General features: G+C 40.9%; 1 protein-coding gene across 1 annotated transcript in view; it reads left to right on the plus strand.

Annotated features, from left to right (window-relative positions):
* Nucleotides 1–17,846, plus strand: part of gpc6a (glypican 6a) — a 234,772-nt gene extending 216,926 nt beyond the window's left edge. The window contains exons 7-9 of the mRNA XM_080781315.1: nt 13,192–13,322; nt 15,556–15,731; nt 16,677–17,846. Coding sequence (XP_080637441.1) covers nt 13,192–13,322; nt 15,556–15,731; nt 16,677–16,906 — 537 coding nt within the window. The 3' untranslated portion in view covers nt 16,907–17,846. The remainder of the gene's footprint in view (nt 1–13,191; nt 13,323–15,555; nt 15,732–16,676) is intronic.
* The last annotated feature ends 10,084 nt before the right edge of the window (nt 17,847–27,930 follow it).

A 27,930-nucleotide genomic window follows, 5' to 3' on the forward strand; every position in this document is an offset into this window, starting at 1 on the left:
CTTCTGAGGGGTTCCTGGAACAACATATTTTCAGATGGGGGTCAGCGGCCAATTACATATCATCTTTGGGGTCCTTGACATGAAATATTGAGTGATATATAGGCCTAGAAACATTAGGTATTTCAGAAAACTGTCAGGATTTAGAGGACATTTTTTTCAGGCCTGAATGGGTTAAGTCTTGATCGCTGGAGTCCAATCTATTGCAGTGAGCGGAGATAGCCTGTTATGTGCAAGCCTTAATTAGAGGCAGCGGACCTACATTACCATGCAGAGCTGGAGGGTGTCCTACAGGGACGTGCTCTGATAAATCAACAGCTATTCTACATCACTAAACCCACGGCAGGCCAGGCTGTATGGTGGGGTAAAGCTGTCTATTCTACATCACTAAACCCACGGCAGGCCAGGCTGTATGGTGGGGTAAAGCTGTCTATTCTACATCACTAAACCCACGGCAGGCCAGGCTGTATGGTGGGGTAAAGCTGTCTATTCTACATCACTAAACCCACGGCAGGCCAGGCTGTATGGTGGGGTAAAGCTGTCTATTCTACATCACTAAACCCACGGCAGGCCGTTAGGCTGTATGGTGGGGTAAAGCTGTCTATTCTACATCACTAAACCCATGGCAGGCCAGGCTGTATGGTGGGGTAAAGCTGTCTATTCTACATCACTAAACCCACGGCAGGCCAGGCTGTATGGTGGGGTAAAGCTGTCTATTCTACATCACTAAACCCATGGCAGGCCAGGCTGTATGGTGGGGTAAAGCTGTCTATTCTACATCACTAAACCCACGGCAGGCCAGGCTGTATGGTGGGGTAAAGCTGTCTATTCTACATCACTAAACCCACGGCAGGCCAGGCTGTATGGTGGGGTAAAGCTGTCTATTCTACATCACTAAACCCACGGCAGGCCAGGCTGTATGGTGGGGTAAAGCTGTCTATTCTACATCACTAAACCCATGGCAGGCCAGGCTGTATGGTGGGGTAAAGCTGTCTATTCTACATCACTAAACCCACGGCAGGCCAGGCTGTATGGTGGGGTAAAGCTGTCTATTCTACATCACTAAACCCACGGCAGGCCAGGCTGTATGGTGGGGTAAAGCTGTCTATTCTACATCACTAAACCCACGGCAGGCCAGGCTGTATGGTGGGGTAAAGCTGTCTATTCTACATCACTAAACCCACGGCAGGCCGTTAGGCTGTATGGTGGGGTAAAGCTGTCTATTCTACATCACTAAACCCACGGCAGGCCAGGCTGTATGGTGGGGTAAAGCTGTCTATTCTACATCACTAAACCCACGGCAGGCCAGGCTGTATGGTGGGGTAAAGCTGTCTATTCTACATCACTAAACCCACGGCAGGCCAGGCTGTATGGTGGGGTAAAGCTGTCTATTCTACATCACTAAACCCACGGCAGGCCAGGCTGTATGGTGGGGTAAAGCTGTCTATTCTACATCACTAAACCCACGGCAGGCCAGGCTGTATGGTGGGGTAAAGCTGTCTATTCTACATCACTAAACCCACGGCAGGCCAGGCTGTATGGTGGGGTAAAGCTGTCTATTCTACATCACTAAACCCACGGCAGGCCAGGCTGCGTTGGGGTACAGCTGTTTGAATCTAAATGTTCAATTCTGCCACAACACATTGAGCCATATGTAATAATGAGACACAAAGGACCAAATGGATGAGAATTGATAAAACAATTGTGTGTGTGTGTGTGTGTGTGTGTGTGTGTGTGTGTGTGTGTGTGTGTGTGTGTGTGTGTGTGTGTGTGTGTGTGTGTGTGTGTGTGCGCACGCACGTGTACGCCGTACGTGCATGCGTTTAGGGCTGTAACTTTTAAATTGCTATATAAAGAGTAAAGAGGTTGTTTATTTTGAATAAATTGTTTTCATGAGGCTCAGAGTTGCACTGGCTGAGTTTTATAATTAGTTTCTACGTACATGAAAGTGCTGCCATGAAAGGTGGCAGCGGTGGCCGAACGGTTTGCGGAGCGGTCTTGATATCGTGAAGGTCGCTATAGTTCGTATCCCCGGACCGGCACGTTAAAAGTACCACCGCTGAAGTGCCCTTGAGCAAGGCATTGAACCCTCTACCATGGAATGTTCTATGAGCAGGGCCTGGCTGTAAACAAGTTATTGAGCTTAGTCCCTGGGTAAACATAGTACCTTTCCTTTCCTTAGTCCAGTTACCCTGGGTAAACATAGTACCTTTCCTTTCCTTAGTCCAGTTACCCTGGGTAAACATAGTACCTTTCCTTTCCTTAGTCCAGTTACCCTGGGTAAACATAGTACCTTTCCTTTCCTTAGTCCAGTTACCCTGGGTAAACATAGTACCTTTCCTTTCCTTAGTCCAGTTACCCTGGGTAAACATGGTACCTTTCCTTTCCTTAGTCCAGTTACCCTGGGTAAACATAGTACCTTTCCTTTCCTTAGTCCAGTTACCCTGGGTAAACATAGTACCTTTCCTTTCCTTAGTCCAGTTACCCTGGGTAAACATGGTACCTTTCCTTTCCTTAGTCCAGTTACCCTGGGTAAACATAGTACCTTTAGTCCAGTTACCCTGCAGGGTAAACATGGTACCTTTCCTTTGCTTTGCTTTGCCAATTGCCTTAACTATTTACTTTACTCTCCTTTTTTCCTTTTGTTTACCAGGAGAGTGAGCTAAATATTTCCACACAAATATACTTCCAACTGGGAGGCTTTGTGCTATATTATATATTGCACCACCCCTTATTATCCCTAAACTTATTTTGCCATTTTTTACTATTTTGAAAAACATTTTTAAATTCAAATTCAAATCTACAAGCTCACAACGTGTCAATGTAGATCGGCTAGTTGAACAGTTTTTAAATGTTTTTCAATATAGTAAAATATGGCGAAGACGTTTAGGGATAAGATAAGATAGGACCAAAAGTGTACGTGTATCATTTTAGGTATAGTGTATATACACACTGCAGTCCTTTTAGTCAGGCGATATTAATACAATCTGGGAATACATTTCTCACCAAGAATTTTCTCCACCAATGTGTTTGTAAAGCTGTCTACTATCATATCCCACATTGGTTTCTATATTCAACCACCCTAGGGGACTTTTTGACAGCTGCTGAAGGTTGAGGTACCATACAACCATTATAAAGGCAAAATGTTCTACATTTATTTATGCTTTAAGTAGCATGTTTTTAGTTTATTGTTTATTGTTTATAAGGATCCCCATTAGCTTTTGCCTTGACAAAAGCTAGTCTTCCTGTGGTCCGACACAGACAAACATTTAACATTTAACAAAGGCAATACTTACAATTGTTTACAAACACTAACTCAAAATAAAACATAGTCAAATAAAATATAAAATAAGAAAATAAAAAACATTGGAGAAATAAAAAACAAAGAAAAACATAGCAAAAAAAATCACTTTCAACGCATTATACATTTGAATTATTATTTTCCCAGGGTTACTGCAGTATGGTTTACATAAGGTGTTCTTTTAACTTGATTTTAAAGATGAATTTTGTATTTGTATTGGTTATACACTTAAGTAGTGCATTCCAACCTATTACTGCTCGTGACGTGTCAAACTAGGGTGTTTTCATTCCAAGCATTCGTTTTTCACAAAAAAACACTCCTTGGGATGAAAATGACCATAGCGCCTCATCCCAGATGTGATGAGGTCAACACATTTGGGAGCATATGGTCCGTATTTTATCAGCTGTCAAGTCACGACTGCTCACAAACTCAGAGCAGCTCCACTGATTGTCTAGCTATACGCCCTGTCATCGGCCACTGAGGCACAGAGCCTGCGTCACCATGCGTCCCATCTGCCTTGCAAAACAGTATATTAAACCTATTTATTACCTAATATAATGACATCGTATTCACCGTGGAGTTGTCATTTTCTTAAAAGGCAGGCCCATTATAGCCAATTATGAAGTGAGCCGTGGTCCATGCAGCTGAGCTCCAGGCTACACAAAGCAAGCAGCCTTGGCCAGGCATCAAGGCTGTAGGGCTGGGGAGGAGAAACGAGTTGGCCAGGCATCCAGGCTGGAGGGCCGGGGAGGAGAAACGGGTTGGCCAGGCATCCAGGCTGGAGGGCTGGGGAGGAGAAACGGGTTGGCCAGGCATCCAGGCTGGAGGGCTGGGGAGGAGAAACGGGTTGGCCAGGCATCCAGGCTGGAGGGCTGGGGAGGAGAAACGGGTTGGCCAGGCATCCAGGCTGTAGGGCTGGGGAGGAGAAACGGGTTGGCCAGGCATCCAGGCTGTAGGGCTGGGGAGGAGAAACGGGTTGGCCAGGCATCAAGGCTGGAGGGCTGGGGAGGAGAAACGGGTTGGCCAGGCATCCAGGCTGGAGGGCTGGGGAGGAGAAACGGGTTGGCCAGGCATCCAGGCTGTAGGGCTGGGGAGGAGAAACGGGTTGGCCAGGCATCCAGGCTGGAGGGCTGGGGAGGAGAAACGGGTTGGCCAGGCATCCAGGCTGGAGGGCTGGGGAGGAGAAACGGGTTGGCCAGGCATCCAGGCTGGAGGGCTGGGGAGGAGAAACGGGGACCTCTGCTCTCCTATCTGGCAGCTGCTGCTCTATGATTAGCAGACTAAATCATTGCTACATTTTATAGGTGATATAAATTATGCCATTTATACTGTAGTTGATCAATCTTGTTTACATCCACATACAGTACACTATAGCCTGGGTTCCAGCCTGATTCTGCTGTGTTCCGTGGATCTGAAAATGTCTCTGCGCTGCGGTTTCAATATTCGTCAAGTTCCAAGCATAGTTACCTTGTAGTCTCCATCCATCCATCCATCCATCCATCCATCCATCCATCCATCCATCCATCCATCCATCTAACCATCCATCCATCCATCTAACCATCTTCAACGATTTAACCAGAGTTGGGTCACAGGGGCATAATTTTCCAAGCAACATTACTAGCCACTGATGTGTCCCAAGGCCAGTGTGGCCTGGAGATACAATCCTCCCATCCTTGGTCTGCCAGGCTGTCTCCTCCCAGTGGGACGTTTCATTTAGTTTCTGTGTGCCAGCATAACTGAACAGACATTGTCCATTACAGCCTGTAACTGAACTGGCGTTGTGAATGCTGACACACCTAAACGAAAAACACCCATAATTAATATCATTACTTTCAACTGTGTTCACCCGTCTATGACAAATTAAGGGTATATGGTTGACAATATGGACTTTGTCACGGTTGCATTCTTATCATTTGTACCTATACTGTAGATAGAAACATTCCTTATTAGGTTCCTTTTTTTCATAAATTGAGACAATCTAGACTGACGTCAATTTGATGCAGAGCTCTGCATGTGCCCATGGTTTCCATGGTGATCAGGCCCTTCTCTGTCTGTTTTGATTGATTGATTGGTTATTCACAGCATGCAGAATGGGTACATTTCCAATGTACCAGCACAAGTCAATACAATAACTGTTACTGTAGACGACACCATGGTTAAGCAGTACACCTGTTTACAACAGGGTCCACCATTTTCGGTGCATCCCTACTTTTTAATATTTTCTCGGGGGCTTTTATGCCTTTATTGATATTGACAGTAGACTGGAAATGGGGAGAGAGAGATGATGAGTGCATTCAAGTAAAAATAAGGACAGTCCACAACATGGTCTGATCGATATTTGACTGCTGACGTATTGCATGGACGAGCCCGTCCATTTTCTGTTATCTTCATGACAGGATTACCACATGGAAAGTGAGAGCAGCGCCCCCATGCAGTGGGTCATCCTGTAGACGCTTTTACTGTCCGCTTACACCCAGAGGCTTTAGTGTATATACACATGACAATCACTTCCCCTGGTCCCCAGTGTAACCACACTGTACAGTCCTCAGTATTGATTTGACTTTGAAGAGTGTACAGTTGTAACACGTCGTGTGACATGTGACACTGAGGACTTTACTGACATGACTCTTTAAACACCTACTGTAAATCCTCCAATAAAGTCCTCCTTTCTATTAATTACCGGCCCCCTCCCCCCCCTCCCTATCACCGGGAGTGGCGTTGAATTAAGTTTATAAGAACCGGCCTCCTTTTCTTTGCCGTTTTTTGTTGTTTAGTTTAGGTTTTTTTTTACTACGTGGCCGTATCTGTTACCTTCTGTGGCAGTTCACCCTGCCACTGAGGATCTATTGTACGAGTCCGACCTGTAATAACCCATTCTGACCTGAGATCAGATTCATACAAGGTTTCCACTGGACACACACTGGTCTGATGAACCCATTCTGACCTGAGATCAGATTCTAAAAATGACAGTCGTTCTTCGATTTTTCAAAAAATAGCAGACCTACAAGCTCGTAGCGCGCCACTCGGTGGCGCGCTATGAGCTTGTAGATCTGCTATTTTTCAATAGCTAAAGCATAACATGATGCTATAACACCAAAATGGGTTCCCGTTCAGAATGGGTTAAATTCAGATTATGTTATTTCTAATGCAACAGGAGGGTCTGGACACAAATGGGTGAATTATTATGTATTGTGTATGTTGCAGAGATTTATATTATTTTGGGATGTGTATGTTTATGGGTTGATTATGAATTGCTTGTTGTCTCCATGGTATGGAGCAACCATCAGCTGTGCGGTGTGTGTGGGGAACATACCAACAGTAGGAGGGTTTGGCAGTACGGCAGTACCCTGTTTTCTTGTTGTTTAGATTATGGTTAAGTTAAGTGATTGAATAAGTGATGTATTATAATGATGTGTTTTAGGAAATACTGGAGTAAATTGTGGAATCAATTGAGGGTGGTATGTTCCAGTGGTATGTTCCTACTGCCTGGCGGTTAAAGTAAGACTGTGGAGGTGGAAGGCGCTAGAAGGAGCTAGAAGGAGCCAGAATAGGACACAGTAGGACTGTGTAGGTGGAAGGAGCGAGGGCCACCTGTACAGTATTAAATGTAAATACTTCTGTTTTGAGTGAATAAAAGAACATCTCTGCAAGAAGGACTGCCTGAAGCTTATCTATATGCACTTTTCCCATTTTCCCGGTTTTTGCACACTACCCGCACTAGGCAAGTGTGACACCTTCGCTGCTCTGGCTGGCTGTCACGTCAGTGTCAGGATGCCGGTTGGTTGTCACGCTGCTCGCACACAAACAAACTCACAAACAAACTTCGGGAGAAAATAACGCCGCTAAGCACATTTTCATGGCTATAAGGACAATACAACTAATGAGCAGAGTTATAACCGCGGAGATGGGCTGAGATACCACAGACTCTAGTGTGGCTCATTCCTCTCATTATAGTCACTTCTGATCCCGTCAATCTTTGTCAACTCCTATAAAGAGAATGGTAGCGTCCTCCATTCTGCCAACTCTAACTAGTCTGCCTCCTGTCAGTGCCTCCATGTTTCCATGTCGTAGTAGACGTACAGCATGTCTGGTCTCACAGTCACTATACTGTCTTATATGCGTCTTCCCTCTCACTCTTCCTGGTACGTTTCTATCACGAATCTCTCCTGACTCTTTCCTTCATCCGTTTCACACTGCCTGCAGTGCCTCTCTTCCACACATCTCTTCCACAGTACTAACCATTACTTTGAAACTCCTTCACTTTCTCTAGTCTATACTGCTTGCATCCTCGCTGTTCTGTTCCACACACACTGTCCTCTCATTCAGACACACATATTCGGTCTTACTTTCATTCCGAGTCTTCTCTCTAGTCTAGTCTAGTGCATGCCTTCACCTTTCCAGACTCTCTTCTTCAACATGTTCTTCTTTTGTCTCACTGCAATATCACAATATATTGCCTATGAATGAAGTCTGAACATCACAGTCCACGGTGCCTCCTGTCTGATCTGTCAACCTGTCCATTATACCAATGCAAACAAGAAAAGGGCTCAGTGCAGATCCTTGGTGTTGGCTCACCACCCCCACCTCGAGACCGTCTGTCACTCCTAGCGCACTCTTCACTACTGCCTCCTCTCCTCCTCATGCACCGTTTTCTCTACCACTCCTGTCTCACTCCTGTCTCACTCCTGTCTCATGCAATACCACACGTCTCTCTCTCTCTCTTTGGCACCCTATTGTATGCTTTTTAGTGTAAATCCTTCTGGGCTTATAATAAATTAATTGCATTTGTATGGCGCTTTTCTATGCACTACGTGCCTATACTCAAAGCGCTTTACAATGGTTCAGTGGCGTGCACAGACATTTAGAGGGGCAGCTGGTGCTCAAGTGAAAAAAAGGGCACCTTGTGCAGTGCATTTTGGGGCGGGAACCCGTTTTGGTGCTTTAGCTATTGAAAAATAGCAGATCTACAAGCTCATAGCGCGCCACCGAGTGGCGCGCTACGAGCTTGTAGGTCTGCTATTTTTTTTAAATCGAAGAACCACTGACATAGAAACATAGCTTTAGATTGTGGGGGCCTAAATAATATAGTAGAAGCGTTTTTTATCAAGATTTGATCAATGTTACCATGGTCCACACACTACAAATTAAGAAAAAAAATAAAAGGTTTTCTTTTTTTCCTTTTTTTTTAAGAGCAAAATTGCCAAAAGGGCTAGTGTCTATCTGTGCACGCCACTGCAATGGTTCATTCGTTCATACATTGGGAGGTGAAGCGGCAAACAGTCGACGCCAGCGTCCTATACCTCTCCATCAACACCCTCAGGGTGACCCGTGTGTCTGTTTAATTATCTTTTGCCCCAACAACAGCGAAAACAGTTGATCTACGTTATTGCTATGAATCCAGGTGGTGTTCCTTTGGGTACAAAATGTTTGAGAACCTGGCACTGCCCTCTACACAACACAAGAGATGCACACAGCCAGGATGGACCTACTGTACTGTAGGAGTTGACAAGGTTCTGGGGCGAAGCCCAGAACATTTAGTACGGCCGGGGGCCAATTGTTGGTGGATTGAATCACGACAAAAGAACATTTGGGTTGGCCAGCTGCTTGCTTGTTCAATTTAATTTGACTGCATTGTATGATTACTGCAAACATTATATTTCATTTGAAAGTGCATTTCACTCAGTAACACTGCCAGTTTGCCACTATACTGACATTCCTGCAAGCCCCCCCCTCTCGGTTTGTCCCCTGCCAGTATATCAGTTCTAATTCATGCCATCCAGAGAAAAGTCTGGCCAGTGTTTTTGTAAAATCCTCAATGAATGCATTCCAGAAATTGGTTAGACTTTAGCCAGTAGTGTACAGTACATGCAGGAATTACAAGTTAGCGAGGCGAAAAGCTGAACCCCCCCCACACACACACACACACACACCTCACCACCACTACAAGTGGTCATTGGCAGTGTAATTAGTGCCCTTAGGGAGAAGTAAAACATACGTCAGCTGACTGAGCACGCATCAAATACCTTCAGTAGTGTGTCAAATGTAGCTCCCTTGTGTTCTATCCCCCACCCAATTCAATTCAATTTCAATTCAAAGGGCTTTATTGGCATGAGAAAACATACGTTTACATTGCCAAAGCAGAAAGAACAATACAGCAATACAGCAATACAAAAAATATGTATACTTTGAAGGTCAGAATCTTCAATAGATCAACTTCTATGTACTAAGGTCACTCGATGCAGGTATAGTGCAGGAATATACACAATGATTAGTCTTTAGGGTGGTTGTGTTCCATTTGATATCCTTCTCCTATCACAGCAACTCACAAATCTTGCTGCTGTGTTTTGCACATTGTTGTATACTTCGCCCAGCAGATATGGGAGTTTTTTTTGTCATTGGTCATGTTTTCCCACCCAGTGGCTCCCCTTGGCTTGAACACAAAGGCGTATATATATATATATTTGCATGTTTTAACCCATTCTGACCGGGAACCCATTTTGGTGTTGGCATCATGTTATGCTTTAGCTATTTTTGAAAAATCGAAGAACGACTGAATTTTTTTTAGAATCTGATCTCAGGTCAGAATGGGTTGATCAGACCAGTGTGTGTCCAGTGGAAACCTCGTATGAATCTGATCTCAGGTCAGAATGGGTTAAGGGAGGGTCGTCTGTCCAGAGTTGTCAGTCTGTGTTCAAAGGAGAGGAGTGGCGAGATGGAGACTTGGCCAGACGGTGGCCTGGCCTGGCCTCGCCTTATTGTGAATACGCCTCTGACCAGTGTTGTTTTTGGCAGCAAATTTTGATTTTAGTTTTAGTCATAGTCTCTTCAATAGTTTTCCATTAGTTTCAGTCACATTTTAGTCAGCCGGAATGTTTTAGTTTTAGTCTATAGTTTTAGTCGACTAAATATCATGCGATTTTAGTCGACTAAATCTACAGTTGATTTAGGGCCTCGATGCCTTCGTAATGACTGTTTTTTTACACTTGCTGAAAATAGCTCATCTATACAAGCTCACAATGAGCTTGTAGATCGGCTATTTTCAGCATGCAACCAAAGTGTAAAATGACTTTTACCGGATCTCTTGTCCACTAGTCCCCTTCCTATAGCATTTTAGTCTAGTTTTTATTTGTTGACGAAATATATTTAGTCATAGTCATCATGGCTTAGTTTTCATTTAGTTTTCATGTCGTTTTTTGTCAGTGAAAAAAGGTAGTCGACGAACATTGTTCGTCATAGTATTAGTCGACGAAAACAACACTGCATGCCTCTGACTTTAGCATCACTACTGTCTGTATACTGTTGATCACAGAACACAATGGAAGTTCAGATTACATGAAATCACCATAGAGTCCTCTGCTCTCAGCCATCACAGGCTGTCTTCTCTTCTCTAAACGTATAGCCATGCAGGCCAGATGGAATCAATGTGGGATGAAACCTCACGCCCAGATAAACAAAATGTCTTGAATCACAGACAAATACAGTAAAAACCAGCTGAACAATCCTGATGTGCATTATTATACTACCACACTATTATAATAATACTATTATATTACTTTCTAGCCTTGTTTCTTTTATATTGTCTTAACCCATTCTGAACGGCAACCCATTTTGGTGTTAGCATCATGTTATGCTTTAGCTATTGAAAAATAGCAGATCTACAAGCTCATAGCGCGCCACCGAGTGGCGCGCTACGAGCTTGTAGGTCTGCTATTTTTGAAAAATCGAAGAACGACTGACATTTTTAGAATCTGATCTCAGGTCAGAATGGGTTAATCAGACCAGTGTGTGTCCAGTGGAAACCTCGTATGAATCTGATCTCAGGTCAGAATAGGTTAATAGTGTGGTTGTTGTATAGGCAACACACTGTTGTTCTAGATGGGAAAACCTTTATGCCAGCTAAAGTAAACCTGTTTTTTGTTAACCTTATTTGTTCATTGAGTTCAATTAATGGACATTTTTGTAACCTTTTCTGTAACGCCAAAAGTACGTTTTTTGTCCCTGTTCTGATTCAAATCAAATCGAACTTTATTTATAAAGCACGTTTTAAAACAACCAAGGTTGACCAAAGTTCTGTACATCAGTGGCAAAACAGAGAACAGGCAGGAGAAACACGGAATGTAAATGAGAAAACACAATAAAAAATGACAAAAATATAAGCATGAAAAATGATTGGACAATATAATGTCCAATCAGACAGGAGTGACATCACAATATATAAATTCAAGACAGAAAAGGTATGAAGAACCTAGACTCCCTAGACCTAGAATCCCTAGACTTTCCCAGCGGATTCCTCGCGGCTCGGATCCCCTGCTCTTTAATACTGCTCTATAGGAGCTTAAATGACACACTTGAGTTTTCAAGTTATGCTATTATTATGCTATATTGTTTGTCTATTTTTCTGTACAGTAGATTTTTGTTTCTAGAAGTATGCGTTTCTTTGTGTCATCTCTTTAATGATGAACCTAAGAAATACTTGAGCAATGTACAGTATGCTATGCTCTACCAGGGGTACCTGAGGGAGTTCCAGGGGGGACCCATCTATTTTGTTCATGTTCATAAAGTGCTAAAGTGTTTAAAGCAGTGGTTCCCAAACTTACATTTAGACGTCTACATTTAGACGTCTACATTTAGACGTATACATTTAGACGTATACATTTAGACAGTGTCCCCCTGAGTGCCTCCCCAGTGTCTCCCCAGTGCCTCCCCAGTGTGCCCCCTGAGTGCCTTCCCAGTGCCTCCCCAGTGTTCCCCTGAGTGCCTCCCCAGTGTCTCCCCAGTGCCTCCTCAGTGCCTGCCCAGTGTCCCCCAGTGTCCCCCCAGTGTCTCCAATAGCAATACAAGAGCAATAATACAAATTAATCTTAATGTATTAATCTTATTAATTAATGAATCAAATAAATAAATTAATTAATCAAAATTGCGGCCTGTGCCCAGCACCATGCCAAAGCTTTTTCCTGCAGGAAACACTGCTTGTGGTTGTAAATATATTGTTATCCGTGTTGCGAGGATGAGAGGGTACCTGGAAAAATATCTACCCCAAAAGGGGTACCTGGTCCAAAAAGGTTTGGGAACCCCTGCTCTACACTACACTAACGTTGTGTCGCCAGGCTTTCTGCAGGGCCTGTGCTACTGTAAGCCATGGTCTCTATATTTACTGATATGCTCATATCAGGTCAAGAGCTGCATGGTCTGCTGTGTAGCCTGTACATTCCACACACCACCCATATTTATACCGTACATGTTTGCACACGGCCGTCTGTATCTGCCGTAGACCAGATATGAAAACTGTAAAGCAAATGGATCCCAGTCTAGTCTATATGACTACTACTGTATACACTGTATAGACTAGAGCGTCGCAGTCCCGCCCCCTACCACCAGGGCCCAGGAAATGATTCTCCGTTCATTTTACCTCATAGACATTTCAGAAAGTATTTATTTAAAGACCTTTTACGCCGCGGACAAAGCCAACTCTTGTCGTGACAAATCATGATAACAAACACAATTTTTTGGGGCCGAACAAATAATTAGAAAGTAGAAACAAACGGCAGGTTACAACACTTTTTTTTGTTGTTGTTGTTGTTCTTCTTTGTAATTATTTGTTTGGTCCAAAATGTTGTGTTTGTTGTCATGAGTAGTTGTCACGACTCCAGTTGGCTTTGTCCGCGGCGTAACCGTCTTTAAATAAATACCTTTTGAAATGTCTATGAGGGGAAATGCATTGGGATTCATTTCCTGGGCCTGGCGTCGTCATGAAAGGGGGCGGGACTGCGACGCTCTGTACTGTTTGGTCAGTAACCACTAGCCTAGAGTGCACATCAACATTGTGCAGTACGTGTTCTCATTCAATCAATCAACCTAGCATTCTTGTATTCTGTCCTATTCACACACCACAGGTGGTTGAGATCAAAGATCAACTGAAGGAGTCCAAGAGGTTCTGGTCCAGCCTGCCAGATGAGATCTGTACCGTGGGGAAGCTGACGGAACCGGACGAGGAGCAGTGCTGGAACAGTCACACCAAGGGCAGGTGAAAAGAACTTTAACCACTCGATAGAGTAGATCCTATACCCGGAGGAAATCTACTCCACGTTTTCCACTTATCACCTCCTGCTGCCTGCTGGGGATTTATAGAACTAGCACGCACCGGAGCACCAGATTAACCCACTCTGGGCGGGAAGCATTATGTTATGCTTTAGCTATTGAAAAATAGCAGATCTACAAGCTCATGAACTTGTAGGGCTGCTATTTTTGAAAAATGGTGAAAATGTGACACAAATCTTTGAATATATATTCGTTCAAAGCGAATGTTTTTAACTCAAATATTTGTTTCTGGGAGGGGGGGGTCCTGCCGGAACAACATATTTTCAGACGGGGGGGTCGGCGGCCAAATACATATAATATTTGGGGTCCTTGACATGAAATATTGAGCTCCACTGACATAGAAACATGTAGGTGTTTCAGAAAACTGTCAGGATTTAAATTTCGACGTCAGGCCTAAATGGGTTAACCCATTTTGGGCGGAAACCCCTTTTGGTGTTAGCATCATGTTATGCTTTAGGTATTGAAAAAATAGCAGATCTACGAGCTTGTAGGTCTGCTATTTTTGAAAACTGTCAGGATGTAGAAGACATTTTTAGAATCTGATCTCAGGTCAGAATGGGTTAATGCTCTCTACACACGCACAATGGACACAGTTTATACAAGGCAGGTCCTGCATGTGCTCTAAATCAGTGGTTCTGAACCTTTTCATGCCGTGACTCTCCAAAATAATCGTATTTGAACTGGGACCCCCCCCCCCCACCATGATAAGCACTTTGAAGTTGGAATGTACTACTTATTATTCCGTGAAAATAACAGATCTACAAGCTCACAATGCGAGGCGTTGTGACTTGTGAGGCTATACTTTCATTTTCTTTGCTTCACATGAGGTGTGGTGAATTTCATTTTAGAAATGAGTAGATAGAAAAAATATATAAACTCTAATATAATAACAGATATAATAATATTTTTTCTTTACAAGATATACCCTTGTAAAGAAAAAGAATAAAGCAATATAGCAATGTTGCTGAAACTGTGCTTGTAAGTTGTAGTGGCGTGTATTTTCACACAACTTAACCCATTCTGAACGGGAACCCATTTTGGTGTTAGCATCATGTTATGCTGTAGCTATTGAAAAATATCAGATCTACAAGCTCATAGCGCGCCACCGAGTGGCGCGCTACGAGCTTGTAGGTCTGCTATTTTTGAAAAATCGAAGAACGACTGACATTTTTAGAATCTGATCTCAGGTCAGAATGTGTTAATCAGACCAGTGTGTGTCCAGTGGAAACCTCGTATGAATCTGATCTCAGGTCAGAATGGGTTAACCAACATGTCGTATCTGACAAACAGACACACGGCACCTACACGTCGTATATTAGGAATACAACAAACTGACTAAACTAGAGAGAAGTGCTATACTTTGGAAGGATGACTTTGCTATGCTTGTAACCTGATGTAACTATATGGGAGATGCCTCGTTTGAATAAAAGAAGGACTTTGCCTGGAAATTGCAACTCATTTCGTGCTACATTAGGAAAATAAGGTAATAATCCACAGACCCCTGGAAGAAATGATACAATATAGTAGCACTGTGTTGTATAGTGTAGGGCAGTGGTTCTCGACATTTGCGGTATACACATTTGCGGTGCCTCTGCAGCAGAGTAAGGGCCCAGTGTCATGTTCAAAGGCACTCTTAACAGGGATAGACAACATCTGTCTAACAGGTCTGAACCCTGACCTAACCACGGTGACTTGATATGCTCTCCTACTGTCACTGATGCCAGTCTGCTGAGCTGAATTCAATCTTTTGTGCCACACCAGACGGCACCACAAGACATTGTAGTTTCAGGATGACAAATGTGGCATCGTCACTGTGACAATAATAAGGATGATGGTACAGTCATCTTGTTCTCCTACTGTACATACACAACATATTTTTGTTGTGTTATGACCTTGTGATTAGCAAAGTAATTAATTTGGGTAAAGTACATTTACATAACTTCAAATAATCTAAACTACGTTAACAAAAATAACGTTTTGTATGCTGTCTCATGAAATGTCTATAGCCTACAGTTGTATGTGCAAACGTACCTGTCAATAAAAATAACTGTGAATCTGATTCTGATCTCAGATTTTGAATCTGAACTCCATTCAGGGGCAGCATCCATCAATGTTACATAAATTATGACACATTGTGTTTCTGATTTCATCCTGGTCAGATATTTCCCTGAGGTGGTGAAGGAAGGTCTGACCAACCAGCTGAACAACCCAGAGGTGGAGGTGGACATCACCAGACCAGACACGCTGATTCGACAGCAGATCATGGCTCTGCGGGTAATGACCAACAAGCTGAGGAACGCCTACAATGGAAATGATATCTACTTCCAGGACTCTAGTAAGTTTTTTAACCCATTCTGACCTGAGATCAGATTCATACGAGGTTTCCACTGGACACACACTGGTCTGATTAACCCATTCTGACCTGAGATCAGATTCTAAAAATGTCAGTCGCTCTTCGATTTTTCAAAAATAGCAGACCTACAAGCTCGTAGCGCGCCACTCGGTGGCGCGCTATGAGCTTGTAGATCTGCTATTTTTCAATAGCTAAAGCATAACATGATGCTAACACCAAAATGGGTTCCCGTTCAGAATGGGTTAATGACTATCAATAATGGAACCCAAAAGAATCCCCAAAACATCTTAAAAATACAGAGAACGTCCTTGGTTGTCCATGTGGTAATTTGTATAATAAACTGCTGCAGATATAGTCTCTATTATGTATACAGACCGCTGTGCTGTCATGAGAAGTTATATGGGAAATTGTATTGCCATTCCGTCCACAGTTGGTGGAAGTGCATTCATATTCATACTGTACATTTTCTTTTTTTTAATATATATATATTTTTTATCCCACGATTTTGTAACCCATTTCTCACCCCTGTGTCAATCCTCTAATGTGATCCTGGGCTCTACACACCCTCCGCCAACCTAGTCCCCATATATGGGGGACAAGGGGAGAGCAACCTAGTCCCCATATATGGGGGACAAGGGGAGACCAACCTAGTCCCCATATATGGGGGACAAGGGGAGACCAACCTAGTCCCCATATATGGGGGACAAGGGGAGAGCAACGGACTTGAACTCATGCTTCCTTCATGCCTGAGTGTCCAAGTTGCTCCTTTACACCTGACAGGGGGGAGTTTCCCTGGTTGGACGTAGCGCGTGGAAGGAACACGTTATTCCAACCAGTTCCTTTCCCCTCCATCAGGCGCCCCGGCTGGCCAGGGGGAGGCAGTTTCATACTGTACATTTTCATATGAATGTTTTTGTCTCTCTGCAGGCGATGAGGGGAGTGGCTCCGGCAGCGGCAGCGGCTGCTCTGGCGGCGGCTGTCCCACCGAGCCCGTCATAGTCGGCACGGAGGCGCCAGTAATCGGCGCGGACCGGAGCGACATCGTTCGTGCGGCGGCAGCCGGAAAGTCGTTTTCCCCCGGACCCTCCCCCCTGCTGCTGCTGGTAACCTCTGCCCTCACACTCCTCATGGCACTAGTGCAGACACACTTGAGATAATACCTACAGGAGTCCTGATCTGATCCAGGACCAGTGTATACTCGCAAACTTAAAAAGTATATTGAACAGCAAGTTCTAATGCTGTTGATGTTCCCTCACTGGACATGACGGAACCTCCTGGGTTTCAACCCAGAACGGTTCACGGTTATAGGGCTGAGTGCATCCTGCTTGTCCCCCCAAAGACTGCTTGGTGTCTTCACCACCGAAGCATCTTTTCCAACATCCCCTTATATAAAATATAAATAACAAAGGAAAATGTGGCATTTTCCCCATAATTTCAGAACTGGTTTTGAAACAACGATGCATCCCTTTTTGGAGAGTGAACACCCATCTTTAGATGCTCATATGGAAAAAGTCCCCCATCTTTTCTTCTTTACCAGAAGAAAATTGTGATTGCTTTTTTTGCCTTTCGGGTTCCCCCCCCACAGAGAGAACGTAAAGTATGTCTTATTGTATGGGTACAGTATGAATGGCAATGTTGTAATTGTTTTTGATCCAGGCTCAGCAGTAACCTGATTATCCTGCTTCAGTCACTCTGTAATTGATTGATCTGTAATTGCACACTTGATGATCAAGACAGTATCAGTGTATTGAAAACTACTTGGTGTTGGTTCCAGGTGCTTTCAGACCCACAGGACACAATTACAACACATATATATATATATAGAGAAAAATATATATTTATATTTTCAGAACCTTTAATTGTATCGTACCATTATTTGGTACAGTACAATTGTATTAAACAATGCAATTGCGTACCATTTATTTTTATTAAATTGTAGGCCTACCTTTTTCACCGAAAGGTACTGTTGCTCTATTGATTTATCAGTGGCTTCATTTTTAGCATATAATTATAAAGCATTATTCGTTTTGGAAAGTTCTATAATAAAGTGTTTTGGAAAAGGAAATAAATATAAAGGATTGAAGTTCAACCCATTAACCCATTCTGTCATGCTTTAGCTATTGAAAAATAGCAGATCTACAAGCTCATAGCGCGCCACCGAGTGGCGCGCTACGAGCTTGTAGGTCTGCTATTTTTGAAAAATCGAAGAATGACTGACATTTTTAGAATCTGATCTCAGGTCAGAATGGGTTAATCAGACCAGTGTGTGTGCCCAGTGGAAACCTTGTATGAATCTGATCTCAGGTCAGAATGGGTTAAAAAACAACAAAAGCAGCAAATCGATGATCTCGACCTTGTGGATGTGATGCTTTTGATGCTTTTGTGTGTGACGCTGTAGAATTCTCATGCAGGGTCGTTAACCCATTCTGACCTGAGATCAGATTCATACGAGGTTTCCACTGGACACACACTCGTCTGATGAACCCATTCTGACCTGAGATCAGATTCTAAAAAAATGTCAGTCGCTCTTCGATTTTTCAAAAATAGCAGACCTACAAGCTCATAGCGCGCCACTCGGTGGCGCGCTATGAGCTTGTAGATCTGCTATTTTTCAATAGCTAAAGCATGACATGATGCTAAACACCAAAACGGGTTCCCGGTCAGAATGGGTTAATTTTACGAAAAAAATACACAAAAAGTTTGAATAAGGAGATAAGAGGTTTCTGCCCTTCTAAATCCTAAAGGTTTTCTGAAAAACGTACATATCTAAAATCTAAAATTAACACGGATGCTTTTAATTGTAATGGATTAATAATAGTAAAACAATAGTCATTAGGCATTGGTAAATTGGGGATCTATTAAACTTCTGGGTACTTCAAATATGAACTTGAACCTTTCAAGTGCATTGTTTCTTATTTCTTTTTTATGTTTTAAGTACAATCATATTCACCACATATCAAAGCAAAATTATCTTTTGCATTTTTATTCCATTCCCCCCTGACTTTTTTTTCTTTCTCTTTTTTATGAAATCTTTAGTTGTATTAGCCATGTTTTTTTTAATGTTTATAAATGTAAAAATCAAGCCAAACGGTCCCCCCCCCCCACACACACACATTATATATATATATATATATATATATATATATATATATATATATATATATATATATATATATATTCTTGACATGGTATGTCTTTCAAAACAAAACAAGAATGTAGTATGTTTTTTGTCTGCACTTTTATTTTGAAATGAGTAAAAACAAATGTGCCCTTCCTTCTGACATCATTCATATTCAATTGGTTCAGATCTTTGCCCTTTCGTAAAAAGAAATAATTTAAAATAAAATCTGAAAAGTTTATTCAGATATATTTTTCATGAATAGCAAATTAAAAACTTGCTGTTATTTTAGCGGAAGTGGCAGCATGGAATTGAAATTAATTTTAAGGCGTAGTGAAACGGAAATGGTGGGCATTTTATTTTGAAGTTTCAGACGGTTTCAGCTCGAAACAGTTTCTGAACCAATCGGAGCGTCGCATCCCTTCAGGCGATGGGACGGTAGCTAGGGAAGGTAAGCTTCGTTTTTATTGGCTTTTATCGATGTGGGCCTCGACACGTCATCACGCATTATTCAGGAAGTAATTCAAATTCGATTTTATGGACTTTTGGCATGAATTCTTTTGGCATCCATTATGGTGTGAAAAACATATTTTTCATTTCACTACGCCATCATGATTGTTCAGTATGTGTTTTAGATCACTGGGTTGTTACAAATGGAATTTAAATATGAGGCCAATCAGGAATCTCTCTTTTTTTTATCCTTAGTTTAAAACGACATTCTGTCAGTAGCCAAACATACCAACTGGGGAAGGCAAGAAGCCAAAACCGTTTGACTACACACAAAATGGGCATCATGTTGTCTTAAAATAAGATGTATGAATAGAAAACGTGCAGCTCATATTGAATTCCATTGGAGTCGCTCTTGCTATGAGTGAGAACTAAAAGAATGTTGTTTTGTGACTGTATATGTGGGTGAGCACACAGTGGTTCAACTTTGTTTCAGATGCTGTGATTCTTATGCCTGATGCAATCCGGCTCCTCAGTGAGGCTTAACCCATTCTGAACGGGAACCCATTTTTGTGTTAGCATCATGTTATGCTTTAGCTATTGAAAAATAGCAGATCTACAAGCTCATAGCGCGCCACCGAGTGGCGCGCTACGAGCTTGTAGGTCTGCTATTTTTTGAAAAATCGAAGAACGACTGACATTTTTAGAATCTGATCTCAGGTCAGAATGGGTTAATCAGACCAGTGTGTTGTCCAGTGGAAACCTCGTATGAATCTGATCTCAGGTCAGAATGGGTTAAAGTCTATCATGGCGCTTTTGGGAAATGAAAACCCAGTAGGTACGAGTATGCCGTAGCAAAGGTCAAATGCAACCTACTGTATGAGAGCCCATTTCCACAGAGACGAAGAGCCTTGAATGATGTCGGATATTAACCCATTCTGACCTGAGATCAGATTCATATGAGGTTTCCACTGGACACACACTGGTCTGATGAACCCATTCTGACCTGAGATCAGATTCTAAAAATGTCAGTCGCTCTTCGATTTTTCTAAAATAGCAGACCTACAAGCTCGTAGCGCGCCACTCGGTGGCGCGATATGAGCTTGTAGATCTGCTATTTTTCAATAGGTAAAGCATAACATGATGCTAACACCAAAATGGGTGCCCGGTCAGAATGGGTTAAGAGGTCATCTTTTTGTTTTCTTGTCCTTCAAATACAGAAAAGATAAAATGTCTTATCTGGAGTAGTACTTTTGCAATGGGCTCACCACTGCAGACAAAAGATCTGTCTCGGGTTGGTCTCTCAGGTCCAAAGCTGACCTTTCTTTTTTTTCTCCAAATGGGTAACATTTTTGTGGTCAGAGACATGATTTGAATGTTGCAGGTGCCCCACGCACGTACGTACACCAAGGAATATAGGCTACTATTGTGTCTATAACGTTATTTTATGTTTGTTAAAGTATAAAATGAAATTATTCAAATTCTACAAAGTGTAGAAAAACGTTATGGGGGGGTGTTCTTTTAGTTTGTTTTCTTTTCTCTCTTTTTTTTTTACAAATGTTTAGAAAATATATGTTATTCATGGTCTTCTCCAGTTTGATGTTAAACCTTTTCTGCACCTTTGCTAAATAATGATGTGAGTGTAGCACTGTCGTGATTTGCAAAAACAGAAAAGTAAAAGGGGCACATTAGGAGTGGCCAGAGCTTGCTGCTTAAAGTTCTTGAGGGAATTGATGTTTCACGGTTATACAAGCAGACAGTCATGCCTTACCGTTTTTTAAAGAGAATAGGCTCAAATTGATTGCTTTTTTGGCTTTTGTTACTCATTCTTGTATACAGAAAATTATGGACGGGTGAAAATAAACATTTTATTAAAAAACATCACCTTGATTCTCTACTTTCATTAGATTTTAATGATTGTCTCCCATGGCTGTTACCAGATAATCTCCGGCACCGTTGACCCAGTCGCTACGAAACTGCGCACACACACTCCCTGGATGCCAATCACCGAACCTCTGCCCCAAGTATTCCAGAACGGTCTGTTATAGCGCCACCATGAGGCAGATTTTTGCAAAATCTTTTTTTTTATATTTCTCCTACAGATTGTATCCATACATCACACACATCAAAATGTATGCAACTCAACTGGAAGTAAGAGTGCAGAAATTGGTCGAGACTACAGTTTGAAATGTTACCAGAGACCACACTGTTACAGTATGTGTATTGCCATGAAGCCATTAAAGGGACCCATTGACACCTGCAGATGATTAGGGTCGCATTCAGGTCACACACTGTGGAGCAGCCAGGTTATTCACACTGAGCAGTACTACAGAGTTTGGTCGGGGCGAGCCAACTTCGTCGCGAGCCCTTTCAGACCTCCAAGCAGACGGCACGGACCCCGCCTTTTATGATAGGCCACTCCCATTGCATTTGACCCACCCCTTTTAGCCAATTGGTATGAAAGCACTTGACCTTCATGCAACATGTCAGCCTCAAAATTTTCAAAATTTCAAAAAACATGGGCTATAACCCATCTTTTTTGTCAAATTGCGGAAATTGTGGAAATTGCGGAAATTGCGGAAATGGAAATTGCGGCTAACCTTTTTTTTCAAAATTTCAAAAAACATGGGCTATAACCTTTCGTTTTTGTCATTTCGTCATTTTTTTCAAATCTTCAAAAATGATGAAAAACGGCGCGCTATAGTATGCCGTACGATATGGGCTATAGCCCATGGTCCAAAATGATGAGAGACGAGGCTAACTTTTTTTTTCAAAATTTGAAAAAACATGGGCTATAACCCATCGTTTTTGTCATTTCGTCATTTTTTTTCAAATCTTCAAAAATGATGAAAAACGGCGCGCTATAGTATGCCGTACGATATGGGCTATAGCCCATGGTCCAAAATGATGAGAAACGAGGCTAACTTTTTTTTTCAAAATTTCAAAAAACATGGGCTATAACCTTTCGTTTTTGTCATTTCGTCATTTTTTTTAAATCTTCAAAAATGATGAAAAACGGCGCGCTATAGTATGCCGTACGATATGGGCTATAGCCCATGGTCCAAAATGATGAGAAACGAGGCTAACTTTTTTTTTCAGAATTTCAAAAAACATGGGCTATAACCTTTCGTTTTTGTCATTTCGTCATTTTTTTCAAATCTTCAAAAATGATGAAAAACGGCGCGCTATAGTATGCCGTACGATATGGGCTATAGCCCATGGTCCAAAATGATGAGAAACGAGGCTAACTTTTTTTTTCAAAATTTCAAAAAACATGGGCTATAACCTTTCGTTTTTGTCATTTCGTCATTTTTTTCAAATCTTCAAAAATGATGAAAAACGGCGCGCTATAGTATGCCGTACGATATGGGCTATAGCCCATGGTCCAAAATGATGAGAAACGAGGCTAACTTTTTTTTTCAAAATTTCAAAAAACATGGGCTATAACCTTTCGTTTTTGTCATTTCGACATTTTTTTCAAATCTTCAAAAATGATGAAAAACGGCGCGCTATAGTATGCCGTACGATATGGGCTATAGCCCATGGTCCAAAATGATGAGAAACGAGGCTAACTTTTTTTTTCAAAATTTCAAAAAACATGGGCTATAACCTTTCGTTTTTGTCATTTCGTCATTTTTTTCAAATCTTCAAAAATGATGAAAAACGGCGCGCTATAGTATGCCGTACGATATGGGCTATAGCCCATGGTCCAAAATGATGAGAAACGAGGCTAACTTTTTTTTTCAAAATTTCAAAAAACATGGGCTATAACCTTTCGTTTTTGTCATTTCGTCATTTTTTTCAAATCTTCAAAAATGATGAAAAACGGCGCGCTATAGTATGCCGTACGATATGGGCTATAGCCCATGGTCCAAAATGATGAGAAACGAGGCTAACTTTCTTTTTCAAAATTTCAAAAAACATGGGCTATAACCTTTCGTTTTTGTCATTTCGTCATTTTTTTTAAATCTTCAAAAATGATGAAAAACGGCGCGCTATAGTATGCCGTACGATATGGGCTATAGCCCATGGTCCAAAATGATGAGAAACGAGGCTAACTTTTTTTTTCAAAATTTAAAAAAACATGGGCTATAACCTTTCGTTTTTGTCATTTCGTCATTTTTTTCAAATCTTCAAAAATGATGAAAAACGGCGCGCTATAGTATGCCGTACGATATGGGCTATAGCCCATGGTCCAAAATGATGAGAAACGAGGCTAACTTTTTTTTTCAAAATTTCAAAAAACATGGGCTATAACCTTTCGTTTTTGTCATTTCGTCATTTTTTTCAAATCTTCAAAAATGATGAAAAACGGCGCGCTATAGTATGCCGTACGATATGGGCTATAGCCCATGGTCCAAAATGATGAGAAACGAGGCTAACTTTTTTTTTCAAAATTTCAAAAAACATGGGCTATAACCTTTCGTTTTTGTCATTTCGTAATTTTTTTCAAATCTTCAAAAATGATGAAAAACGGCGCGCTATAGTATGCCGTACGATATGGGCTATAGCCCATGGTCCAAAATGATGAGAAACGAGGCTAACTTTTTTTTTCAAAATTTCAAAAAACATGGGCTATAACCTTTCGTTTTTGTCATTTCGTAATTTTTTTCAAATCTTCAAAAATGATGAAAAACGGCGCGCTATAGTATGCCGTACGATATGGGCTATAGCCCATGGTCCAAAATGATGAGAAACGAGGCTAACTTTTTTTTTCAAAATTTCAAAAAACATGGGCTATAACCTTTCGTTTTTGTCATTTCGTAATTTTTTTCAAATCTTCAAAAATGATGAAAAACGGCGCGCTATAGTATGCCGTACGATATGGGCTATAGCCCATGGTCCAAAATGATGAGAAACGAGGCTAACTTTTTTTTTCTAAATTTCAAAAAACATGGGCTATAACCTTTCGTTTTTGTCATTTCGTCATTTTTTTCAAATCTTCAAAAATGATGAAAAACGGCGCGCTATAGTATGCCGTACGATATGGGCTATAGCCCATGGTCCAAAATGATGAGAAACGAGGCTAACTTTTTTTTTCAAAATTTCAAAAAACATGGGCTATAACCTTTCGTTTTTGTCATTTCGTAATTTTTTTCAAATCTTCAAAAATGATGAAAAACGGCGCGCTATAGTATGCCGTACGATATGGGCTATAGCCCATGGTCCAAAATGATGAGAAACGAGGCTAACTTTTTTTTTCAAAATTTCAAAAAACATGGGCTATAACCTTTCGTTTTTGTCATTTCGTAATTTTTTTCAAATCTTCAAAAATGATGAAAAACGGCGCGCTATAGTATGCCGTACGATATGGGCTATAGCCCATGGTCCAAAATGATGAGAAACGAGGCTAACTTTTTTTTTCTAAATTTCAAAAAACATGGGCTATAACCTTTCGTTTTTGTCATTTCGTCATTTTTTTCAAATCTTCTAACTTTTTTTTTCAAAATTTCAAAAAACATGGGCTATAACCTTTCGTTTTTGTCATTTCGTCATTTTTTTCAAATCTTCAAAAATGATGAAAAACGGCGCGCTATAGTATGCCGTACGATATGGGCTATAGCCCATGGTCCAAAATGATGAGAAACGAGCCTAACTTTTTTTTCCAAAATTTCAAAAAACATGGGCTATAACCTTTCGTTTTTGTCATTTCGTCATTTTTTTCAAATCTTCAAAAATGATGAAAAACGGCGCGCTATAGTATGCCGTACGATATGGGCTATAGCCCATGGTCCAAAATGATGAGAAACGAGGCTAACTTTTTTTTTCAAAATTTCAAAAAACATGGGCTATAACCTTTCGTTTTTGTCATTTCGTCATTTTTTTCAAATCTTCAAAAATGATGAAAAACGGCGCGCTATAGTATGCCGTACGATATGGGCTATAGCCCATGGTCCAAAATGATGAGAAACGAGGCTAACTTTTTTTTTCAAAATTTCAAAAAACATGGGCTATAACCTTTCGTTTTTGTCATTTCGTAATTTTTTTCAAATCTTCAAAAATGATGAAAAACGGCGCGCTATAGTATGCCGTACGATATGGGCTATAGCCCATGGTCCAAAATGATGAGAAACGAGGCTAACTTTTTTTTTCTAAATTTCAAAAAACATGGGCTATAACCTTTCGTTTTTGTCATTTCGTCATTTTTTTCAAATCTTCAAAAATGATGAAAAACGGCGCGCTATAGTATGCCGTACGATATGGGCTATAGCCCATGGTCCAAAATGATGAGAAACGAGGCTAACTTTTTTTTTCAAAATTTCAAAAAACATGGGCTATAACCTTTCGTTTTTGTCATTTCGTAATTTTTTTCAAATCTTCAAAAATGATGAAAAACGGCGCGCTATAGTATGCCGTACGATATGGGCTATAGCCCATGGTCCAAAATGATGAGAAACGAGGCTAACTTTTTTTTTCAAAATTTCAAAAAACATGGGCTATAACCTTTCGTTTTTGTCATTTCGTAATTTTTTTCAAATCTTCAAAAATGATGAAAAACGGCGCGCTATAGTATGCCGTACGATATGGGCTATAGCCCATGGTCCAAAATGATGAGAAACGAGGCTAACTTTTCTTTTCTAAATTTCAAAAAACATGGGCTATAACCTTTCGTTTTTGTCATTTCGTCATTTTTTTCAAATCTTCAAAAATGATGAAAAACGGCGCGCTATAGTATGCCGTACGATATGGGCTATAGCCCATGGTCCAAAATGATGAGAAACGAGGCTAACTTTTTTTTTCAAAATTTCAAAAAACATGGGCTATAACCTTTCGTTTTTGTCATTTCGTCATTTTTTTCAAATCTTCAAAAATGATGAAAAACGGCGCGCTATAGTATGCCGTACGATATGGGCTATAGCCCATGGTCCAAAATGATGAGAAACGAGGCTAACTTTTTTTTTCAAAATTTCAAAAAACATGGGCTATAACCTTTCGTTTTTGTCATTTCGTAATTTTTTTCAAATCTTCAAAAATGATGAAAAACGGCGCGCTATAGTATGCCGTACGATATGGGCTATAGCCCATGGTCCAAAATGATGAGAAACGAGGCTAACTTTTTTTTTCTAAATTTCAAAAAACATGGGCTATAACCTTTCGTTTTTGTCATTTCGTCATTTTTTTCAAATCTTCAAAAATGATGAAAAACGGCGCGCTATAGTATGCCGTACGATATGGGCTATAGCCCATGGTCCAAAATGATGAGAAACGAGGCTAACTTTTTTTTTCAAAATTTCAAAAAACATGGGCTATAACCTTTCGTTTTTGTCATTTCGTAATTTTTTTCAAATCTTCAAAAATGATGAAAAACGGCGCGCTATAGTATGCCGTACGATATGGGCTATAGCCCATGGTCCAAAATGATGAGAAACGAGGCTAACTTTTTTTTTCAAAATTTCAAAAAACATGGGCTATAACCTTTCGTTTTTGTCATTTCGTAATTTTTTTCAAATCTTCAAAAATGATGAAAAACGGCGCGCTATAGTATGCCGTACGATATGGGCTATAGCCCATGGTCCAAAATGATGAGAAACGAGGCTAACTTTTCTTTTCTAAATTTCAAAAAACATGGGCTATAACCTTTCGTTTTTGTCATTTCGTCATTTTTTTCAAATCTTCAAAAATGATGAAAAACGGCGCGCTATAGTATGCCGTACGATATGGGCTATAGCCCATGGTCCAAAATGATGAGAAACGAGGCTAACTTTATTTTTCAAAATTTCAAAAAACATGGGCTATAACCTTTCGTTTTTGTCATTTCGTAATTTTTTTCAAATCTTCAAAAATGATGAAAAACGGCGCGCTATAGTATGCCGTACGATATGGGCTATAGCCCATGGTCCAAAATGATGAGAAACGAGGCTAACTTTTTTTTTCAAAATTTCCAAAAACATGGGCTATAACCTTTCGTTTTTGTCATTTCGTAATTTTTTTCAAATCTTCAAAAATGATGAAAAACGGCGCGCTATAGTATGCCGTACGATATGGGCTATAGCCCATGGTCCAAAATGATGAGAAACGAGGCTAACTTTTTTTTTCAAAATTTCAAAAAACATGGGCTATAACCTTTCGTTTTTGTCATTTCGTCATTTTTTTCAAATCTTCAAAAATGATGAAAAACGGCGCGCTATAGTATGCCGTACGATATGGGCTATAGCCCATGGTCCAAAATGATGAGAAACGAGGCTAACTTTTTTTTTCAAAATTTCAAAAAACATGGGCTATAACCTTTCGTTTTTGTCATTTCGTCATTTTTTTCAAATCTTCAAAAATGATGAAAAACGGCGCGCTATAGTATGCCGTACGATATGGGCTATAGCCCATGGTCCAAAATGATGAGAAACGAGGCTAACTTTTTTTTTCAAAATTTCAAAAAACATGGGCTATAACCTTTCGTTTTTGTCATTTCGTCATTTTTTTCAAATCTTCAAAAATGATGAAAAACGGCGCGCTATAGTATGCCGTACGATATGGGCTATAGCCCATGGTCCAAAATGATGAGAAACGAGGCTAACTTTTTTTTTCAAAATTTCAAAAAACATGGGCTATAACCTTTCGTTTTTGTCATTTCGTCATTTTTTTCAAATCTTCAAAAATGATGAAAAACGGCGCGCTATA

This window comes from Protomyctophum bolini (assembly GCF_963924005.1).
Source record: "Protomyctophum bolini genome assembly, chromosome: 1".
NCBI lineage: Eukaryota > Metazoa > Chordata > Actinopteri > Myctophiformes > Myctophidae > Protomyctophum > Protomyctophum bolini.